Source organism: Erpetoichthys calabaricus, chromosome 3 (assembly GCF_900747795.2).
Source record: "Erpetoichthys calabaricus chromosome 3, fErpCal1.3, whole genome shotgun sequence".
NCBI lineage: Eukaryota > Metazoa > Chordata > Cladistia > Polypteriformes > Polypteridae > Erpetoichthys > Erpetoichthys calabaricus.
This window is the reverse complement of record NC_041396.2, coordinates 115,447,811-115,466,846: the sequence shown is the minus strand read 5'-3', so window position 1 is coordinate 115,466,846 and position 19,036 is coordinate 115,447,811. Positions and strand designations below refer to the sequence as shown.

General features: G+C 38.1%; 1 protein-coding gene across 1 annotated transcript in view; it reads left to right on the top strand.

The window, feature by feature from the left end:
• The first annotated feature begins 884 nt into the window (after positions 1–884).
• Positions 885–19,036, top strand: part of pgbd5 (piggyBac transposable element derived 5) — a 213,296-nt gene continuing 195,144 nt past the window's right edge. The window contains exon 1 of the mRNA XM_028797295.2: positions 885–1,508. Coding sequence (XP_028653128.1) covers positions 1,193–1,508 — 316 coding nt within the window. The 5' untranslated portion in view covers positions 885–1,192. The remainder of the gene's footprint in view (positions 1,509–19,036) is intronic.

Here is a 19,036-nt window from a genome sequence, read left to right as displayed (position 1 = left end):
TGTGTTGCTATTTAATTTTGTCTTTTATGCATCTGTTACTGTGATAGTAATAAGATAATGTATAGACTCTGTGGTCCAAGATTTTTTTTTCTATTTTGTATTAGCCTTGTGCTACTATTTAGTTAAGAAATATTAAATTGTGTATGGGATGTCCATCTCAAAGTGTCAGGGAATGCTTCAGTCTCCACAAAGTTTTAATGCAAGACCACATACATTACATTATTATGCAATACTGTAGACACTGACTGCTTTTTGCAGATGAAGAATTCTAAATATTACTGAATGACGGCTGAATTGACTGTTTTGCTTTACAAAATTATAAAATAAATTGATTTTGCACTCAATTATTAATGAAATAATGAAACAGATTATCAAGTAGTACTGTTACCTGTATAGCAAAGGAAACTTAATTTCCAAAGGCACATTTTCATCACTATTATTTTCTCCTCATCTACTATTATTCTTAGAAATAGTACTTAAAGTATTTAATAATAAAATTAATTATTTTTCATTTCATTTCATATTTCGATGTTTTATTTACGTTAACCTTACCTTTAAATCATACTCTGGTTAATTTGGATAATTTATCACTAAAATCCCACTCATATTTTGCATAAAAAGAGAAGGTAACATTTTATTGCTTGATGCATAATATATAGCAAAGTTTCATTTCCATGCTTAAGTCAGAATAGCAGAACTGAAAAAATAATTAAAACCGTGAAGGTGAGACCTTGGGACTGTGGAAGTGGGCGCAGTCTCTCCTCTAAGCCGACGCTCGCTCTCCAGCGGGCTGATTTCAGATAGGCATGGCCTTGACGTGCCATTCAGAGATCCTGCCGATTGGAGGAGAAAGACGGTGCCAGGTCAGGTGATCGGCACAGAAGCTGTGGATTTATCAGAGTCTGTTGGAGCTGTCTTGCACCAAACCCGGATGTGGGGCTAAGTGATAAATATTGATTATTTCCCCCATCTCGTTACCGTGGGCGGTGCGGGGCTCAGTTCAGCACCACAACGAGAGACAGCTCCGCAGGAAAGCTTGTCACGCTAGGGGCTGCCTTCCCTTCTGCGTAGGCGAATGCACATAGCGTGGCACCCTTTCCTTGAGATTAGGAACACCTGACAGAGATTTTGACGTTATCGTGGAAGATTTCCTGGGACAGCCAAGGCGTGCACCTCTCTGTGCTGGATAGCGATGGCGGAGTGCGGGCGAAAGGCGCTGTCCCTGCTGGAGGCGGCCCGTTCTCGGTATGAGAGCTTACAGATTTCCGACGATGTTTTTGGAGAGTCGGGAGATGACAGTAGCGAGAACCCATTTTACAGCACCTCAGCCGATTCGAACTCCGAGAACTACACGTCGGAAAGCTACAGCGATGAACAGCGGGCTGGAGACTTCAGCAGTAACCAGCCCGGCTGCCCGACCGGTTCGATGTCAAACTGCCAGGCGGAAGATGAAGGCTGGAGCGACAACTTGCGAGAAATTACTGTTCGTCCTTACAGTGAAACCAGCGGTAAGGTTTTTGTTTGTTTGTCTTCACCTAGCTGGTATTTGATTGAGCCGTGTTACAGATATTAGGAGAGTTCGGGTGAAACTTGTTTCAAGAGCTTTGTAGAGGTGGACAGATTTGGAGGGGCCATTGGGCTTGTAATGATGCTGTGCATTGTGATCCCAGCAAACGAGCTCCGTAATTTGCCCATATATATACAGTAGATAACGTTTTGTAAATTTTGTGCTCGTTGGACTACCTATCTTTACTAGAAAAGTAACAAATGGATGGAAAGGTAGCATTATGGAACTATCGATAAACTATGGCAGCTGAACATCTTAAAGAATTACTACTGAACATGCTTCGGGTTTTTCTAAAACAGCAAATGTTTGCCATATCCATTTGAAAAGGGGCATGCAGTTACGTTACTACATAGTATAACGTTTTCAAACCTCCCAATTTAAGGTGGTAGAGGCCTGAAGCTGATCTTGGTGGCAGCAGGCATTAAGGCAGAAACCGACCCTGGAAGGACTGCTGTTCCACTGCAGGGTTGACTTATACACATACTCAGACAGAACTCATTTGGAATTGTTGATTAATCTTAACAGTAAATCTTTAGATATTTGAGATTAAAGCTGGAATACCTGTAGGAAAGTCCACATGGACACAGGGACAGCATGGACAAAAATTGCTTTTGGGATTCAAACCAATGATGATGGATCCGTGAGGCACCACCATTTTTAGTTATTGGGGTAATTATAATCCTGACAGTTTTTTCAGTGAGCATAATACACTCCGTTACACATGGAGAATTTATCTTTTGATGTCTACATTCATATTTGACCTTCAGCTGGTCCTCATCTATAAATCAAACATGGATAAAAAAGATCTGATACATGTCAAACACATTTCTATTTTGTCATTATTTATTAAAGGGAGTAATCATCCAGAATTCAGTACCTTACATGGAAAAACGATGCCCCCTCGTGATTCAGTATCTTGTGGTGCACGCTTTAGCAAACACCACATTTTCTTTGAGCCTTCTCAATATGCACAGCTTTATTTAGGAATTGCCTCTGGATCTTTGTAGGGTTTAGCTTGGAATTTCTTCTTTCTTTAGCTAATCTATCAAGATTCGCTTGCATGCTTCTTAATTATTTCCCTTTTGGTTCTTTCACCTTTGACTCAGCTTTAGTGGTCTGACATATAGCCTCGTCTCTTACTCTAGTGTGCAATTATTAGTGGACTTTTAAAACAATCCATTCATGTGTAAAGGCAGTTAATTCACCTCCTCTACTCCCTGTTTTTTAACTCCAAGGCCAAGCATGCATCTAATATTTGGGTGTGAGTGTCCATTGCAGGACTGGTTCCTCTCTTTTGCCTAGCCATGCTGGGTTTGGCTTCGGCTTCATCTAAACCCGGACCTACTGTTGAACTAAGCTACTTTGGAGAATGAATGAGTGAAAGATGATTTCTTATGGACAAATGACTCCAGGCTTTGGTTTTTTTCTGCAAAGCACAGTGTCCTAGAAGTCTGGTGTTTCCGTAACTATTGTTTGTCATATTATTGTGAGTATAATTTGTAGTTTTGTTACTGCTGTTTATGTATATTCAAACAACTGTATGTTCTTGGAAAGCAGGGGTTTTTCCTTGGTGGTGCTGCCTCAGTCATTTCCTAATAGTGGACTTGCTCATTATATTCTGTTTAGTCTTTTATCTGTTTTTCTGTAGCATACAGTAGACTACAATTTTAAGCTTACCTATATGCCAGTGTGCAACTTGTTATTAATTATTGCTATGCTCACTTTCTTTTTAAGTTTTTCTTTTTTGATTCATAGGAAAGGTATAAATAATATTTACATTGGACTGTTATCATATAAATTAAACCAAACTTTGTCACTTACTACATTAAAAAAAAAAAACGTATAGATCCCAAAATGCAAATATACGGGTCATGGAGGCTCCTGGAGCATCATATACAACTCCATCTTAGAAAAAAACTGCAAAGACAGCCAGTTCTGAATAGATGAGGAAGACCTTTAAATGTGTGTATTTGTAGATTGCTTTAAGGTTTTAAGATGCCTTTATTATCTTTCCCTAAGTTTACATGTTGCAACTTTTTTAAGACTGGTTCAAATATGGGTTCAATCATTTTCCACAAAGTTAAGGGAGCTTAATATCAGCCTGAAAATTTTCTAGTTTTATGTTCTGTGCGAGAACACCTTCTTGGAACCATCTAAATGTATTGGTGCACTAAATTCAAATAAGAGCTCAAATAGAAGGCTCCTAGTTTTTCACACAAGACTATGCTGTGTTATGTGTATTTTTTTTTATTGAAACTAGAGTGACAAATGAAACATTTAAATATTCCAGAGGCTCTGTCAAAAACAGGACATTTAACCAAACAGCTTATTAATTAAAAAATAATCTAGTGGCAATAAAATCAGATCAAGTCAAAGGTTGCCAGTCTTTAAGATGCTGCTTTTAGCCACACTATGAATCAACTGGTTCTACTCTCAGGAAGGGATTCCTATCCACTGAAAATGAACCCTTGTGTTTACACCATCACTTTCTCCAAGCAGTTGAATTCAGACCTGCCACTGTGTCTGATACAGGAGAATATAATGGAGGCAATGCACAATCTACTCTATTTCAGAAGGATTTAAGGTCTGTAAGGTGGTAACAGCACACTCTGTGCCAAAAAGACATCCATGTAGTCTAACATTTCTGTTAATAGGATGGTTTACCAAAGAACCTATCCTGTGCACAAGTGTTTATGCTAACTTATTTTAATATAATAATTTTAGGTAACACTTTACAATAACATTATTTCTTTTTATAAATAAATCTTTACAATGGATTTATTGAATGCAAATTTAAGTATTATAATACACCATAAAAATGTGTAAATAAAAGATGTGTAAAGATGCAAGGAAGTACTATATACTGTTTGTTAATAAAAATTATTATAAAGTGTTACAAGTATTTTGGGCTAATTTAGAATCTCTTAAATAAATCAAAAATGAAAATGAAGCATGTTGATTTGCACAATTTCATTTCAGTTTTGTCTTGCCAGTCTTACAAATGTCAATGAAAAGCATAACTATGGCTTAAAAGTGTACACGGAAATGGAATATTCCTATTAATGGAACATCATATTATGCAGTGGCATAATATGTGGGCTGCCTGTATTTAAACTGATAATAAAATGGCCAGTTTTAGGGTGTTTCTTTCAGTCACATAACTGTTTAAAGGTGAAATGGTAAACTTATTTATTTTTTTTTTTTGTGTGTGAAATTAATATTAAAGCCTTGATTATTTTAAGCATTGTGAACAGTGCCGAACCCAAATCGCAGACACACAAGACCCAACACCACAAAAGGATTTTTATTGTGGGAAACCATTCCATATAGCACTTAAGAGGACAATTAACACAGCTAATACACAGAATAAATACTTCCTCATCTGTCTCTCTTTTCTCTCTGTTCACCTTCTTCCAGCGAGTGTTACTTTCCTTCCTCCCAGCTCTGAGTTGCCCTGATTTGGCAGGAAGCTTCCTTTTACCTCGCACCGAGTAGTACTTCCGGTGCCAGGACATAGCCCGATGGAAGTACTTCTGGGCCAGGCAGAAGTCTCTAGAAGGCATAGATAATTCCTCCCTACAGTTCCCCCTGGTGGTAGGCATAGTGTACATAGTGTGACTGTAGCATGGGACTACATTTCCCATCATGCCTGTGGGTTGAAAAGTAGGAGCAATGAGACAAGAATGCTGCCCTCCTATGTGGCGGAGGTGTATAGGTTTTAGAAAAATTAACTCTGATCCCTGCATACTTCTGGCCTCCCTTCCTGGCAAGGGATCAGTACTTGACCTGGTCAGTATGCCAGATGATCTCTAATGACACTTACAATACACATTTCCAAATGTATATAACGGATATTCATACAGCCATCTATGTTCTGCTTTATTGTTGGGTCATGGGGAGGTGGCTGGCAGCAATGGGTACAAAGGATGAATCAACCGTGTAAGAATGACAGTCCATTGCAAGCCATACTGATTAACATTTGACCAAATCACAGTTGATATGTTTGGAATGTGGGAGGAAACCAGTATAGACTGAAAACAGACAAGGGGAAGAGTATATACTCGACTTTGACCATGTTCACAATAGCAATCAAACTGGTAAGTGAAAAGATTAAAGACGTATTTAAAACTTCACTTATTCAATATAAGTTACTTTGGTTTATGCTTGTATCATGCAAATCCTGTTAAGCCTTCTCTGCAGCACTGATGCCTCTGTGAGGCTTGCACATCTACCTGTTTTGTCTGGTGTGTTCACTCAGGGTCATTCATTTAGTCTCTATTCGCTTATCTGTCTGTGCACCAGTTGTTATAAAAAATAAAAAAGTTAGTAAGCCATTGTAATGTGTCCTTATCTTAAAAGTCACCTTGGGGAAATAGCGTCTGCCAAAAATACCCAAATAATTTATTTTGACACAATTTTAAAACATCCAGTTTATGTACAGAAACATTATTGCCAGCCAAACTGATTTCCACTCAGCTGCCTATTCCTTTTTTAAGCCCTATATTTCACGCATGGAAGTCAGCAGCAGCAGGGTGCTTTGCCAGAAACTAAATCTTCTAATTTATGAAGAACAGACCAGACCAATGTGGATTTTTCCTTTCTTACTCTCACATTCCTTGACTAGAAGAAGATATTTGGCCATCTACCTTATCAGAAAGAAGCATTTAATTCTCACGCATTCGCATAGACTATTAGATTTTATGCACTACTGTATTTTCTCCTGCATATGTCATCTACACGAAGTTAAAGGCAGAAAAACTGGAAATTGTAGCTTGTTTTGCAAAATGGATATTTAGGATTGCACAATTATGGGCTTAGAGAGGAGACAGTGCATTAGGTGTGATGCAATGATTTTCGCAACATATTGTCTGCATTACTATATCATTTTATTTTAATTGAAAGGTGTGTTGTGCTTTTTCTCTTAATAATAATTCAAGAAATCATTTCACAAGTACCTCAAATGAAATGATGCCAAGGTTTGCTTATGAAAACCTTATTGTTTAATTTAGTTTTGGAGTCGTATACTTGTTAGATTGCTTGGCAATCCTAATTTGGCCTTGTGTGAGCATGAACTATTACCTTGTCCATGATGGACTCCTGTCTTGTGCCCAATGCTGCCCCGATAGACCCTGGACCCCTGTGACCCTGACTTGTTGAGCCAGGTTGGTAGTGTTATATTGTGAGATAAGCAGAAGATTCAAAATGCAGAGGCATGCCTGGTGTTCAAACAGCTGAGGCAGGCACATGTCACTCAGATCATCACATTGGCTTCCTGTAGTGGCAAAAATTAAGTTCAAATCTTTGATGCTTGCCTATAGAGTAGTCAATGGGTCAGCACCTATATATTGTATATGGAGAACATATGAGGTCCTGTGCTCCTTCTCAATCACTTAGGTCTGCTGATAGCTGGCATCTTGCAATGCCACCTCTACATGCAATCCAATCTCAATCCAGACTCTTCGTGTGTAGCTCCAAGCTGGTGGAACAAACTGCTCACCTCCATCCAAACTGCTGACATTCTAATTGTGTTTAAGAAGCATTTGAAGACCCTTCTGTTTGGTGAATTCTGGTCCAAAGGATATTAGCTGTTAGGTTTTGTAACCTGAGAATTGTAACCTACTTGTGTTTTGTTCCAAGCTCTGCAATTGTGAGGATCGATTTTGTAACCTTGTCCTGAAATACATGTTCTCCAACAGTCCCCAGACTAAAGTTTACTCAATTATACTGACCTCTTTTTTTTTTTTTTAAGTTGCTTTTGATAAAAGCGTCTGCTAAGCAAATAAATATAAATGTAAATGCAACCACACTGCTGTCATATTGTTCATGATTATCATTTTAAGGCAATCTGTACCCTCTTATAAAAATAACCCATACCGAGTAAAGACATTTACAGGATGCCTACTTTGGTAGTCAAAAACTAGTGTGTGATCTTTAGATTTTGTAAACAATGAAGCAGTAAGGACTCTTGTAAGAAAGCAAATAACTAAAACAAGCATTTTGCATAGAAACCTGCATTGCATATCTCTTTTCTACTGAATAGTAAACATACAGTGAGTTGTCTGAGATTTAGGGATATAGCAGCAGACTGTTAGGTTAGGTTAGGTTAGACTTTATTGTCTCTCTTAAGAGAAATTTTCCCTGGACATTTGAGAGAATGCATGTGTCCCAGTCTCATACATATCACTTACACTAAATACATTATGCAGAATATTACACAATTACCCTACACCAAAAATATTACACCTTGCCTTTCAAAAAAAAAAGAAAAACTCATCTCTTATTATTTAATAATTTAATTGATACCTGTTCAACTTACAGGCTAGTAACCTGTATTTCTTACCTGAAGACATTTGCTCATACCCCTTATAAAGAATATGAGTTGGGTCACCAGTTATTTTAAGGCCCTGCCTCCTCAGTTTCTCCTTAAAAGTCTCTTGGAGAGAAGATGGGGTCAGTATGCTGATTATTTTACCTGCTCTTCTGATCAGATTTTGGAGTTGTGATCCAAGTTTCACAGTCACTTTACCAAAACATATTATAATACCATAACAAATAAGTGATTCAATAGCTACTCTATAAAACTACAACATGATATTTTTGTCCACTCCATGAACCCTTAGCCTTCACATGTTATTGGTTTAGGTCTCATTCCCAGTCGTTGTCTGTGCAAAATTTGTATATCATCTGCATATTTATGTAAGTTTCTTCCCAGATAGTCTGATAGTCTATTTCCCCAAAGATGTATGTTTAGACTAATTGGCATTTCAAGTTTTTTTTGGCCCCATTTGAGTTTAGATGTATGCATGAGTGTGTACTATGATGGCCTTGTGCCCCATCTAGAATTTACCTTACCTTACACTCAATACTGCCAATGATACTTGTATTGTCTGGCCAAGGCCCATTGGGCCATAGAAATGCTAGCTAAGTTCTAGACTCCTGCATTCCCAAATGGGATCACATTGGGACAGATATTGTTCTACCTTGAAAAATAAAGCTTTCTTTTATAAGTGTTGGAGTTTTATACCGTGCTTAGGCATTTATTTGCTTGGCAATGCACATGAATTTTGTTGGTTTCAACACAGCAGTATTTGTGGTTTACCCTTAAGCTCTTTACTTGGCTAAAGCAGAGCAGAATACATTTTGTATGTGCAGATAAAGTTACTGTCTGAGTGATCAGTTCAACTATCAAAGGACAGAAGAAGAGCATGAAAATATGAACATAAAAACTCCACCCAGGCAGTGTCCAGCTTGGAATATTGAACCCAGAACTGTGAAACAACAGTATTACTCTTTAAGTAAAAGTGAAATGATGTAGTTTTACATCCACATCCTTTTCGCTAGACCACTTGAGTCTGACTTAGTTGAATTTCCTATAGAAGTTTATGTGTTATTCTTGATTACAGTTAGGCATTAGCTCAGTCCAAATACCTTTAATGGTGGCCAAAGGACCTAGCTGAATCTGGGAAAAAATAAATTAATTGATTTCACATTCCCATAATAGAAACTTTGGATCACATTCATGTTCTGGAAATATCACTAATGGAAATGACAAGAACGTCCTAGCAAAGTGGTGGAAAAATTGGGTAAGAAAAATAAATCCACTATAATGTAATTTTTTACAGGTACAAAATCCTTTTGGCAATAGTTAGACTTTCATAAGTGATACTTAAAGTGGGAAATGCTGCCAAATAAAGAGTAATGATCTGGTTAATGACAGAATCATCTATCAACGTACTTAATCCCTTTAATCCAATTTTACGCTTGTGAATAACTGCTTTGGATGCAAGACAGGCACCAGATTTAGACTGGATATTAGTTCATTGTAAAACAGAATGACTTTAACCTCTGTAATCCAATCAAATAAAAAAAATAGTGAAAATATTCCTTAAATTGAACAGCAAAAATAGAAGTTTGAACCAAAACCAGCTGATGGACTAATCCAAAGTAAAAGAAAAAAAATTAATTTCCCTTTACTTTTAGATGTCAAGATAATTAATTTCTTATTGATTTGTTCTTAGTTAAATGACATATTGCCCTTCTGGCAAAGGGACACCAGGTACAAAGGAGCGTGTAATGGCAGCTGGAGTATCCATTCAAAACCTAATGTAGGTTAGTGTGTACGTGTGTGTGTGCGTGTGTGTGTGTGTGTGTGTGTGTGTGTGTGCAGTGGTGGTAACACAAGAGCACAGAGAAAGGATGCCATTTATGAAGGTGACTTCTTGATAGGTCTAACTGAACCGAATTTCTATCAGGGAGTTTAACACAACTCAAGAGCAGGTATGAGTGTCTGTCCATTTAAATGAAAACAAATGGTTTAGGGAGTGCATTGAAACCAAAGGACTCCAGAGGGTACTGCTGGCAGATAGATTATATAGTGCATCTATTTTTTAAACAATAGTGGGTGAGCCACCACACTAGCTAAAGAAATCCATACATAGCAGAAGCTGTTTTTGTTTAGTTTTGTTTTGTTTTAATAGCTTATTGTGTGTGTGTTATTGGATGGACTTTTTCAGCTGTCATTTTTTATCACTTCCTAACTTTTTCATTATTATTTTTGAGCTTATCTTCATTATTTTCTTTGGAATAAATATGTCTTATAGAAAATGCTCCTAAGGATCTTGTTATCATGATTATTGTGAAAGGCATTATACAAAACAAAATTCGGCCAGTTAGTATTAGATACAAGAAGATATAGCAGCTTTTTCCGTACAAAATTTAGGAGTCTTATTTAACCCTTACAAGCTAATACATATATAATGAAAAGAAACCCCATGCCTCATTCTTAGTATAGTCGTAGCGCTTTACACAATGTCACCACAATTTGGGAAAATAAAGACCAACAGACACAAAACTATAGTACAAATATTTAGCTGTACTTTATTCAGGTTCCCAGGTTCTTATGTAGATTTTTCCACCTAAAATGACCACTCCAATTAATTGACCACCAAAAAACTCCAGTTTAAATGCTCACAGGGAGCATTCATTAGTGCCTCCACTTCTGTCACTTTCCAGATCAGCCAGAATTACATTTTGGGTCTGGGTCACCTCACAACTATTATGACCTCCAGGGAACATTGCATCCTTAAAAACTTTGCAGGGTGGGAACACTAGCATGCTGCTCCCTGATTTATGAACATTTATGATCAACGTGGATATCAAATTTTTAGGAATATTCTGTTTTTCTTCAATGTACTGGATTGCTACCAACATTTTTATGAAGCATTTGTGTGTGACTCAACTGGAGAGATGAGCTAATAACTGCACTCTCCTATGGAATTTTTCAGGAACATGGTAGCCTTGCTGACTCTAATGATTGCCTTTTTTGTGTATTTCATGCTATATTTATTAACATTTGAATGGATCATTGCCTATTTGCTATCAGCTTTCCTTGGGGACTTATGGCACTAAAACAATCACACCTGTTCATTGCACATGGCTGTGTACTTGAACCTCTGAGTTCTGATCATTTTTTTATATGCATCTTCTATTACTTTTGCTACGTTTTCAAACTTCCAGTAACATCATTTTGCATTTCTTTAATACTGTCACACCATTACAGTGAGCACTCACCTGTTTTCCCCACAATTCCCCACTGTGCTGATCTAATTTTAGTCAACTTACTATTCCTCAGACAAGCACTAGCTTTCAAGTACTGCTGAAATACATTTGTGATAAACTTCTCTGCTGTATATTAAACAGTTTGTCCAGAGCAAATGGTCACACAGGTTAAGTGCTTTGAGCATGGAAAAAGTGCTATATAAATAAAATGTATTATTATTATTATTATCCTTATGAATTATGGGAGGTTGACACATGTATGCACCAAACTGTGCACATGTCTACTATTTAGCATAGGAAAAGATCATTCCACAACAAAATTAATTTACTATGTAATGATCTTCAATCCCCCACATTAATTTACAGCTCATTACAATGGGCCCTGTTGTTGAGTTGCACAACTATAATGCTAGTAGACCATGGGCTATTCTAATGGCCAGAAATCCACATCTTGGCTGTTGTTTGGGAAAAGTAGCCCTAGAAAATAGTAAAAGAAAAGTAATAATGAAGTATAGTTTTGATTAAGAATAACAGGATCACAATTCCGATTCTTCAGACTACAATTCCTGAAAAGACAAATTGAAACAGTCTCTTGCTTTTATGGGTCTTTCCACAATGGTCATGAGTTAGCTGTCTTTACGACTTTATGACTGGCCCAATTGTCCAATAACCAGATATCAAACAAGCACTAGTTCTCTCCGTTCTTGTTCCTCTTTCTCTGTTTCTCCTTCCAGTTTTACTTCTCATCAACACACTTTCATCTCCAGGCTCATTTGGTTTATGGTTTGACTCAATTTTCCATTCTTTACTGGAGTAATTTCAAATGAAGCCTGCAAATCACTTTAAAGTCAAGAGTGGGGCAATAAAATTTTGAAACAATCCGTCCACAGTTCCCACCAATACCCCCAGAGATGACTAAATCCCTAATGCCCTCTGTAGCTCTTTTTAGCCTATTGGGAAGCTTTTGGGCTGTGTCTCTTAAAAGGGCAACAAAGGGTCTCACTAAATCATGTGCTGCCATCAGATAGAATGGGTGAAAATAAGTCTTCTCTGATCCTAGCATGGTCACATCTCAGTCATCTGAGCATAAGATGCTGTCCCCATTTTGGCCATGAGTTATTCAACTCACATGCCAGTCCTTCATGGTCTGACTTCAACTGTACATGAACAGTTAAGTGTTTCTGACAATTATTGGTTGACCTGCTCTCTAGAGTCTTAGGAAGACATTGCATTGTTGCACTTCAAGGATATCCAGTACACGCATAGTGCCATTTCCTCCCTTGTAGACTGATCCAGTGTATCAGATGCAATTCTTCTTGTGGTTTTGGAATTATGATAAAAATTAATGCAAAACTTGCAAATATATTTAAAGTGTTCTATAATGAAACATGCAAACTTGTGCATGCAGAAGCAAATGGTAAGAGAGATTTTTTTTTTCTGTCAGAGTATTAATATCTTAGTTCATTTTTTTCTGTATGGACTTGTATGTGAACTGTATGTAATAAAAGAGCCACACCTCTTTAAGAATATTTCCCAGAGTGATGTATGGATCAACATGATTTGTAAAGTCAATGCTATTAAATTTACTTGTGTTATTCTTTTTTTGTTTACCTTTATTTTGCTTCTTTTTCAATTTTTCTTCTGTTTTAGAAGCTTTGTTAGGTGCAGAATTTGTTTATGTGCTTATTTTCTTGTGAAAAATATTTTGGAATGTTGTTTTTGTTTTGTGTTTTTCCAAAACCATGTTTTTTTATGAGCATTGCCATTCGTTGCCTGCACTATGCGCCAGCCAATTCACGTCTCTACCGCTCACATTGTGAAGAGGTTGGCTGACCGTACCCCAAGGAGATGCGGTCGCTCCTCCGAAACCCCTCTTAAATGGTGATACCATTAAGGTTGCATTAGGTTATTCATTAATTTAAAAAGTAATTAGACTATTTAACACCAGTTACTTTTAAAGTGTTACCTGCAATACTGCTCCCGAGATTGTGTTGCTATAGCACTGTACATTCAGCTTATCAACATAAATTTAGCGGTTTTTGAAATATTGGGACAGATTATTTCAACCCTGAGAAGCAATAATGTAATCACCCAAGCATTTGCCTCAGGAAATTTTTTTTGTGGACACTTCTGCCCATCAGTGCTAAAAGCGTGTGTAAAGCTATCACATGCACAGACTAACGGAGTAGTCGGACATGCACTGACTGCAAAATCTTTAACTGTAACCCAGTTAAGGGTTTACATGGTGTGGAACATGGCCTGGACACAGACAGGCGGACGCCGATGGTTCATCACCCAAAAATGTTTATTTACACTGCTCATATTTACAATAATAAAGTGCCACACACAACCCCAGAACATCCCCAAAGTCCAGGCCCTTCCAGTGCCTCTCTTTCTTCAGGCCGCCTCCACTCCTCTCCTCCCGAGCTCTGTCTCTCTTCCTCCCGACTCAAGCCATGGAATGGAGGGAGGCGACCCCTTTTATAACACACCCGGACGTGCTCCAGGTGCTTCCCGATTAGCTTCCACCGGCACTCCCAAGTGTGGCAGAAGTACCGGCTGGGCACCCAGAAGCACTCCAGGTGTCCCTGGTCTTCTTCCTCCCTAGCACTTCCGGGTGTGGCGGAAGTGCTTGAGGGCCAGGGCTCCTCAGGCATTGGGGCGCCCCCTGGCGGTGACCACCAGCCCCTATAGGGTTGAGCTTCTAATCTATGTTCCCGTGGTCCCCAAAGCCACCAGGGCGGTCGCCCCCTCGTGGTCTGGAGGAGGCGTAATCCCTCCTACGGTCCTTCCGGGCATCCCGGCTGTGTGCCACCCCCAGCCACTTGCCACAATGGTCACATAAATGGGTTGCTCATGAAGAAATCCACATATGTTAAGAAGAGTCTGTAAGAGACCAATAACCTTGTTTCTCAATAACCAGAATAAGGGTTTATATGGCATTTTAGAAAACAGGTCTCTGTGAATAACTGAGTTATTCAAGTGCTTGTAAAAGCACACCATGACTCGGCATTAGATTAAGAAGATTTGGCAATGTGTGAGTGTTGAAAGATAGTCAACTGAAATGTCTGAGAGGACATGAAAAAGCCATGTCTAGTCCTATGTTTGCTTGGAGGCAGCACAAGTGAGTGAGAAAGAAGCTGGATTTACATTACTGTACTTGACGCTGAAGGAGTAAATCCATTTGAGCAGATTAGTTTAACAAGTGTTTGATGATAAGAGGTGCATCTGTGTGGATAATTGATTGTTGATACATTTGTTATTTGTTAAAACAATAGATTTGCCTTAAAAGTATATATAAAAAAGCATTGCACCAGTATCTACTGAAATGATCTGAATATTTAAATATACTGTCATATGGATTCTTTTGCTATATCACCCACTCATACTGGCACATTAGTTTCTATTCCTATAGCTAGTGGAAGTTATGTTTCTCTTTAATGCCTTTCTGGACCCCAGCTCTGTCCAATCCTAAGCACTACAAGTAAAGGATACATTTAAGGACTTCTGCACTACAAGTGATTAGAGTGCATTTGTCTCCCCCAGAAATATCAAGAATGGTACGGACTAGACATCGAACTTAGCATGTCAGCCAATTGATAATCCAGCAGAGTGTATCTCCCACAGCACAGAAGCTTGCAGTGACATTTTTGAAGTAAATATCAAGCTGTTGACTGTAGCTGTGCTTAACAGCATGCTCATACTTAATAGAATTAATGAGGCTCTAGTCATACATGGATATCATGGAGGGCAAAATCTTTGCAATTTACTTTGTTGGAATCTAAGTCAGAACTGATAAATATTAATGGTGGGGCACTTAGTTAGAAATAGTCAATATAAAATGATGTGCCATAATTAAAATTCCTCTGCACATTTAAATGTACAAGAAGTATACTTTAACATGATCCTAATTATTTCTAAACTCTATTGTATTGTTAAACAAAACATGCTAACTGCAAGCAGGTTAGATGGATTGGTGATGCTATGTTGGCCCTAGCATATTACAGTATGTACAGTATGTGTTTGTGTGTCTATATGTTCACTCTGCAGTGGACTGGTGTCCTGTGCAGGGATACTTCCTGTCTTGCACTCTATACTTGATGGAATTGGCTCTAGATTCCCTGCTATCCTGCTTATAATTAAGCATGGATTGAAAATGGTATGGTATTAACCAACTGCTGCATGTTAAAAAATATTGTGTTGGGAAATATGGAGTTTTACCAGATAACTGGGTTGTTATTCATTTCATTGAAGTGCTATAGTAGAAACATGTGTTTTAATTGAAGAAATGCACAATATTCTGTAATTGAGCTTACAATAACGAGAAGGCAATTACAAAACAAGGTAAAAACAAGGCAAGCTGGCATAGTGACCTCTATGAAGTTCCCAGGATTTATCAGAAAAGGACAAAGAAATTACAGTATGTAATATTATTATCCAACCTCAACAGAAACAATATTATGGTGGAAAGATGGAAAATGTGTTCTCCACTTTAAAAGTACTTTTTGGTAAGTGGAGTAGTCAATGTGAGATGCTTGTACCTGAAGTTGAGCACTCTTAATTTACTGTATAGTCTGCACTGGGTGGATGGTTAGACGTGCAAGTATGAATTTTACTTTGCTTTAACCTGAGCCCCAATCAAGCACATATCCACCATTGCACTCAAACAGTTCAAGATCAAGTTGACAATTAACCTAACCCTGAACATTGTTGGGGATGTAGGAGGAAAATAAAAGTACCAAAATCCATGCTGACACAGAAGACATTTGCAAATGGACAAGGGCAATAACTGGGTGTAGCATCTGAACCCAGGACACCGGATCCATGAAGCAGTGGCACTAACCATTACACTACCAAGTCATCCCATGTTGTACATGTACATGTGAATTAATGTTTTAAACTAGTTAACAAACATGAAACCCAGGTCATTCCTTATTGTTAAACAACAAAATATAATTTTGCTAGTGATAGGATTTAAGGTTAACAAAGCAGAATACAAACCTTGAATAGAGACATATATTCACATAAATAGAATACATATTGAGCACATGTTCTTCCACAGTTTTTAGTACATAACTCTTGTGCATTTACAAGCAGCATTTGTCCTTAACCCCTATGAAGAATGAAACATTGTTATAATGTTAGTATACTTGAAAATCATATTAAAATTGTGTCATTTTACTGCACTGTATATACTTTAGGCTTGTATACTTTATTAAAATTTATTTATTATAATTTATTAATTATTTATTATAATTTTCCTTATGTCAGTCTGTTATTGACTGCCATCCTATCCAGGGCTGGTTGTCTTGTTTTGTCCAGTGAAGTCAGAATAGGCAAAAGCACCCTAAAATTGGATTAAGTGGGTTCAGCAAACAGATAGATGAATTAATGATCACCAAAAGAGTCTTAAGATAGTTTAGATTTTTTGATTATATAGAAAAAAATACAAAGCCATTTTATGGAGGATTTCTAGGTAAGAGTAGGACTAGCCGGCCTCTCAATATTCCATTTTAAAGAATGTAACAAGTAACATGTTCTGCTTTTGGTTGGCTTTCGCATTCATTATATCCATCAATAATATCAGGCTTCTGCTTGAAAAAGCCTTTTCTAATCCTGCCTGATGATTTAAGCTGGAAGACCACTTTAAAATCAACCACTCCCTGCTAATTCTGAGTATAAAAGAGTGAAATGAGAGTATTGATTGAAGTGTTTAGTTCCATGATTAGAAGGTTACTGTCCCCACCCCATTACCACTAACACAGCAGATAAGTGAGTTCATTGGCTAAAATGCTTTCATGTCAATAAATGTAAATGAAAAGTCAATTGTAGGGAATTCTATTTGAAGTTAAAAACTAGAAAACATTTTTCATATTTCTGTAAAATTCTAGGTTCAGGCAAGGTTGACTGATTGTTGCAGAGTCAGCTCTAAATAACAAGCATCCACTTCCTAAAGAATGTTCAGTGCAAGCACTAAGTTTGTTGGGGATCGCGTGAAGGTGCTAACTCACAAGTCTCGGAGACTGGGCTCACTGTTGGTGTGAGTTATGCCTGTTCTTCTCATTCCTAGGCAAGTTATTCTTCAGGTTGTGTGGGTTTTCTCTCAAATACAAATGGCATGTACAGGGTGAGGCAGAAAGGACGGACGTTTTTTACAAAATCACAAAATATTGTTAATTTTTTCTTACAAAGAAATTTATTGAAAGATTTGAGTTCATATTGAAATAGCATTTGACAAAATCAAGTGTGGAAAACAACATCTCCCATGTGGTGTCCATTATCACTGATGCATTTCTGAAGGCGTTCATGGAAGTTGGCCTCCACTCTTTTCAACATCACTCTGTCGATTTGGGCGACTTCCACTCGAATGGCTTCATTCAGTTCCTCCAATGTACGGGGCTTATGCTCGTATACATGTGCCTTGAGGTGACCCCACAAGAAATAATCACGCATGGATAAGTCAGGGGAGTGAGGAGGCCAATGAATGTCACCAAACCTGGAAATGAGGTGACCAGGGAAGAGAAGGCGAATAACATCTATTGATGCTCTAGCTGTGTGGGCTGTTGCCCCATCCTGTTGAAACCACCCACGCCGGATGGGAATACGTTTTCATTGTAATTCAGGTAAAAAGAAGTTGTTTATCATCTCGATATAGCGCTCCGAACGATTACTGAGGCCAAGTTCAGAAGAATGCTTCCGAGCAGATCGACTTGGACTGCGCAGCAGGGCTAGTCGTACGCTTTCCACATTTTCAGGGGTACGTGCCATTCGTGTAGCCCCCGGTGGTCTTTTGTTCATTAGTGTACCTCGTGTACGAAGTGCTTTAACCCAACGTAGGATACTGTTACGAGCGGGAACAGCTTTATTTCTGTGGATATTGAAATGGCAACGAAACTCACGCTGAACTGCGATAATAGATTGGTTGTTCTTGACAAAACAGTCGTACGCAAAAACGCGGTGTTCTATCGTCCATGGCTCCATGGCTTCAACTAAAAAGAAAATAAAAAAATGCTAAGACTTCACGAACCTAAAGCCACCTACCGCACATCTGTCACTCCACCTAGTGGTGAGTTCTAGCCATTTCAAAGACGTCCGTCCTTTCTGCCTCATCCTGTGTATAACATTGAAGTCTGTGCCATCTACGGTTTGTTTCCACTTGCTTGTTGCAGCCCGTCCTTCCCTAAGTTAATTTTTTCTCCTAGTTTGGATCTTTGAAAGCTATTGGTGGTTTATTGATTCAGTAATAGTCAAATTGCTAAAGGTTTTTAGGCCTTAGAAAATTTTGTTACTGCAGCAGATGAACTCTTACAAGAGAAACTGCTCTTTAAATAGCCTAGCAGCCATGTGTGTATATGCCTTTCTTTTGTTATAAATATTGCATATGCTTCTGTAGCAGCAAATTAAGAATCGTTGATTCCTTTTACTCCTTACTAAATATTTGCAACTTAATATTGAGACTTAATAGGTCGAATGCAGAACAATAGCATGACATTCTCAGACCGGCTTAATTCAGTTCAGAGGTGGCCAAAATCGATTCCAGCAGTATTGGACAGAAGTGATGAGCCAGCCCTGGACAGGGTGCCAGTTTACCTTGGTGTCCTGTCAAACACCCACCCACAATATATTTTCATATATTTTTTTAAACAGCCTGGCCATGGTTTGTGATAAATTATGGACTAATAGTCTAGCATCTAAATCTAAGTGCAGAAGCATCAGCTAAAGCCCATATCACATTACGAGTTTTTTCCATTCGTAACCTTCATTTACATAATCTTATTGAGTCAGAGGCAGTTGACAGCATGCTCCCATGAAACCAGTCACCGAATGTGACTAGTCTGTGACTCACTTCAATAAAATCATACAGGTTTGATTTTTGTCTTTAGTCCTAGGGCAGGCTCTGTGTGCATGAGA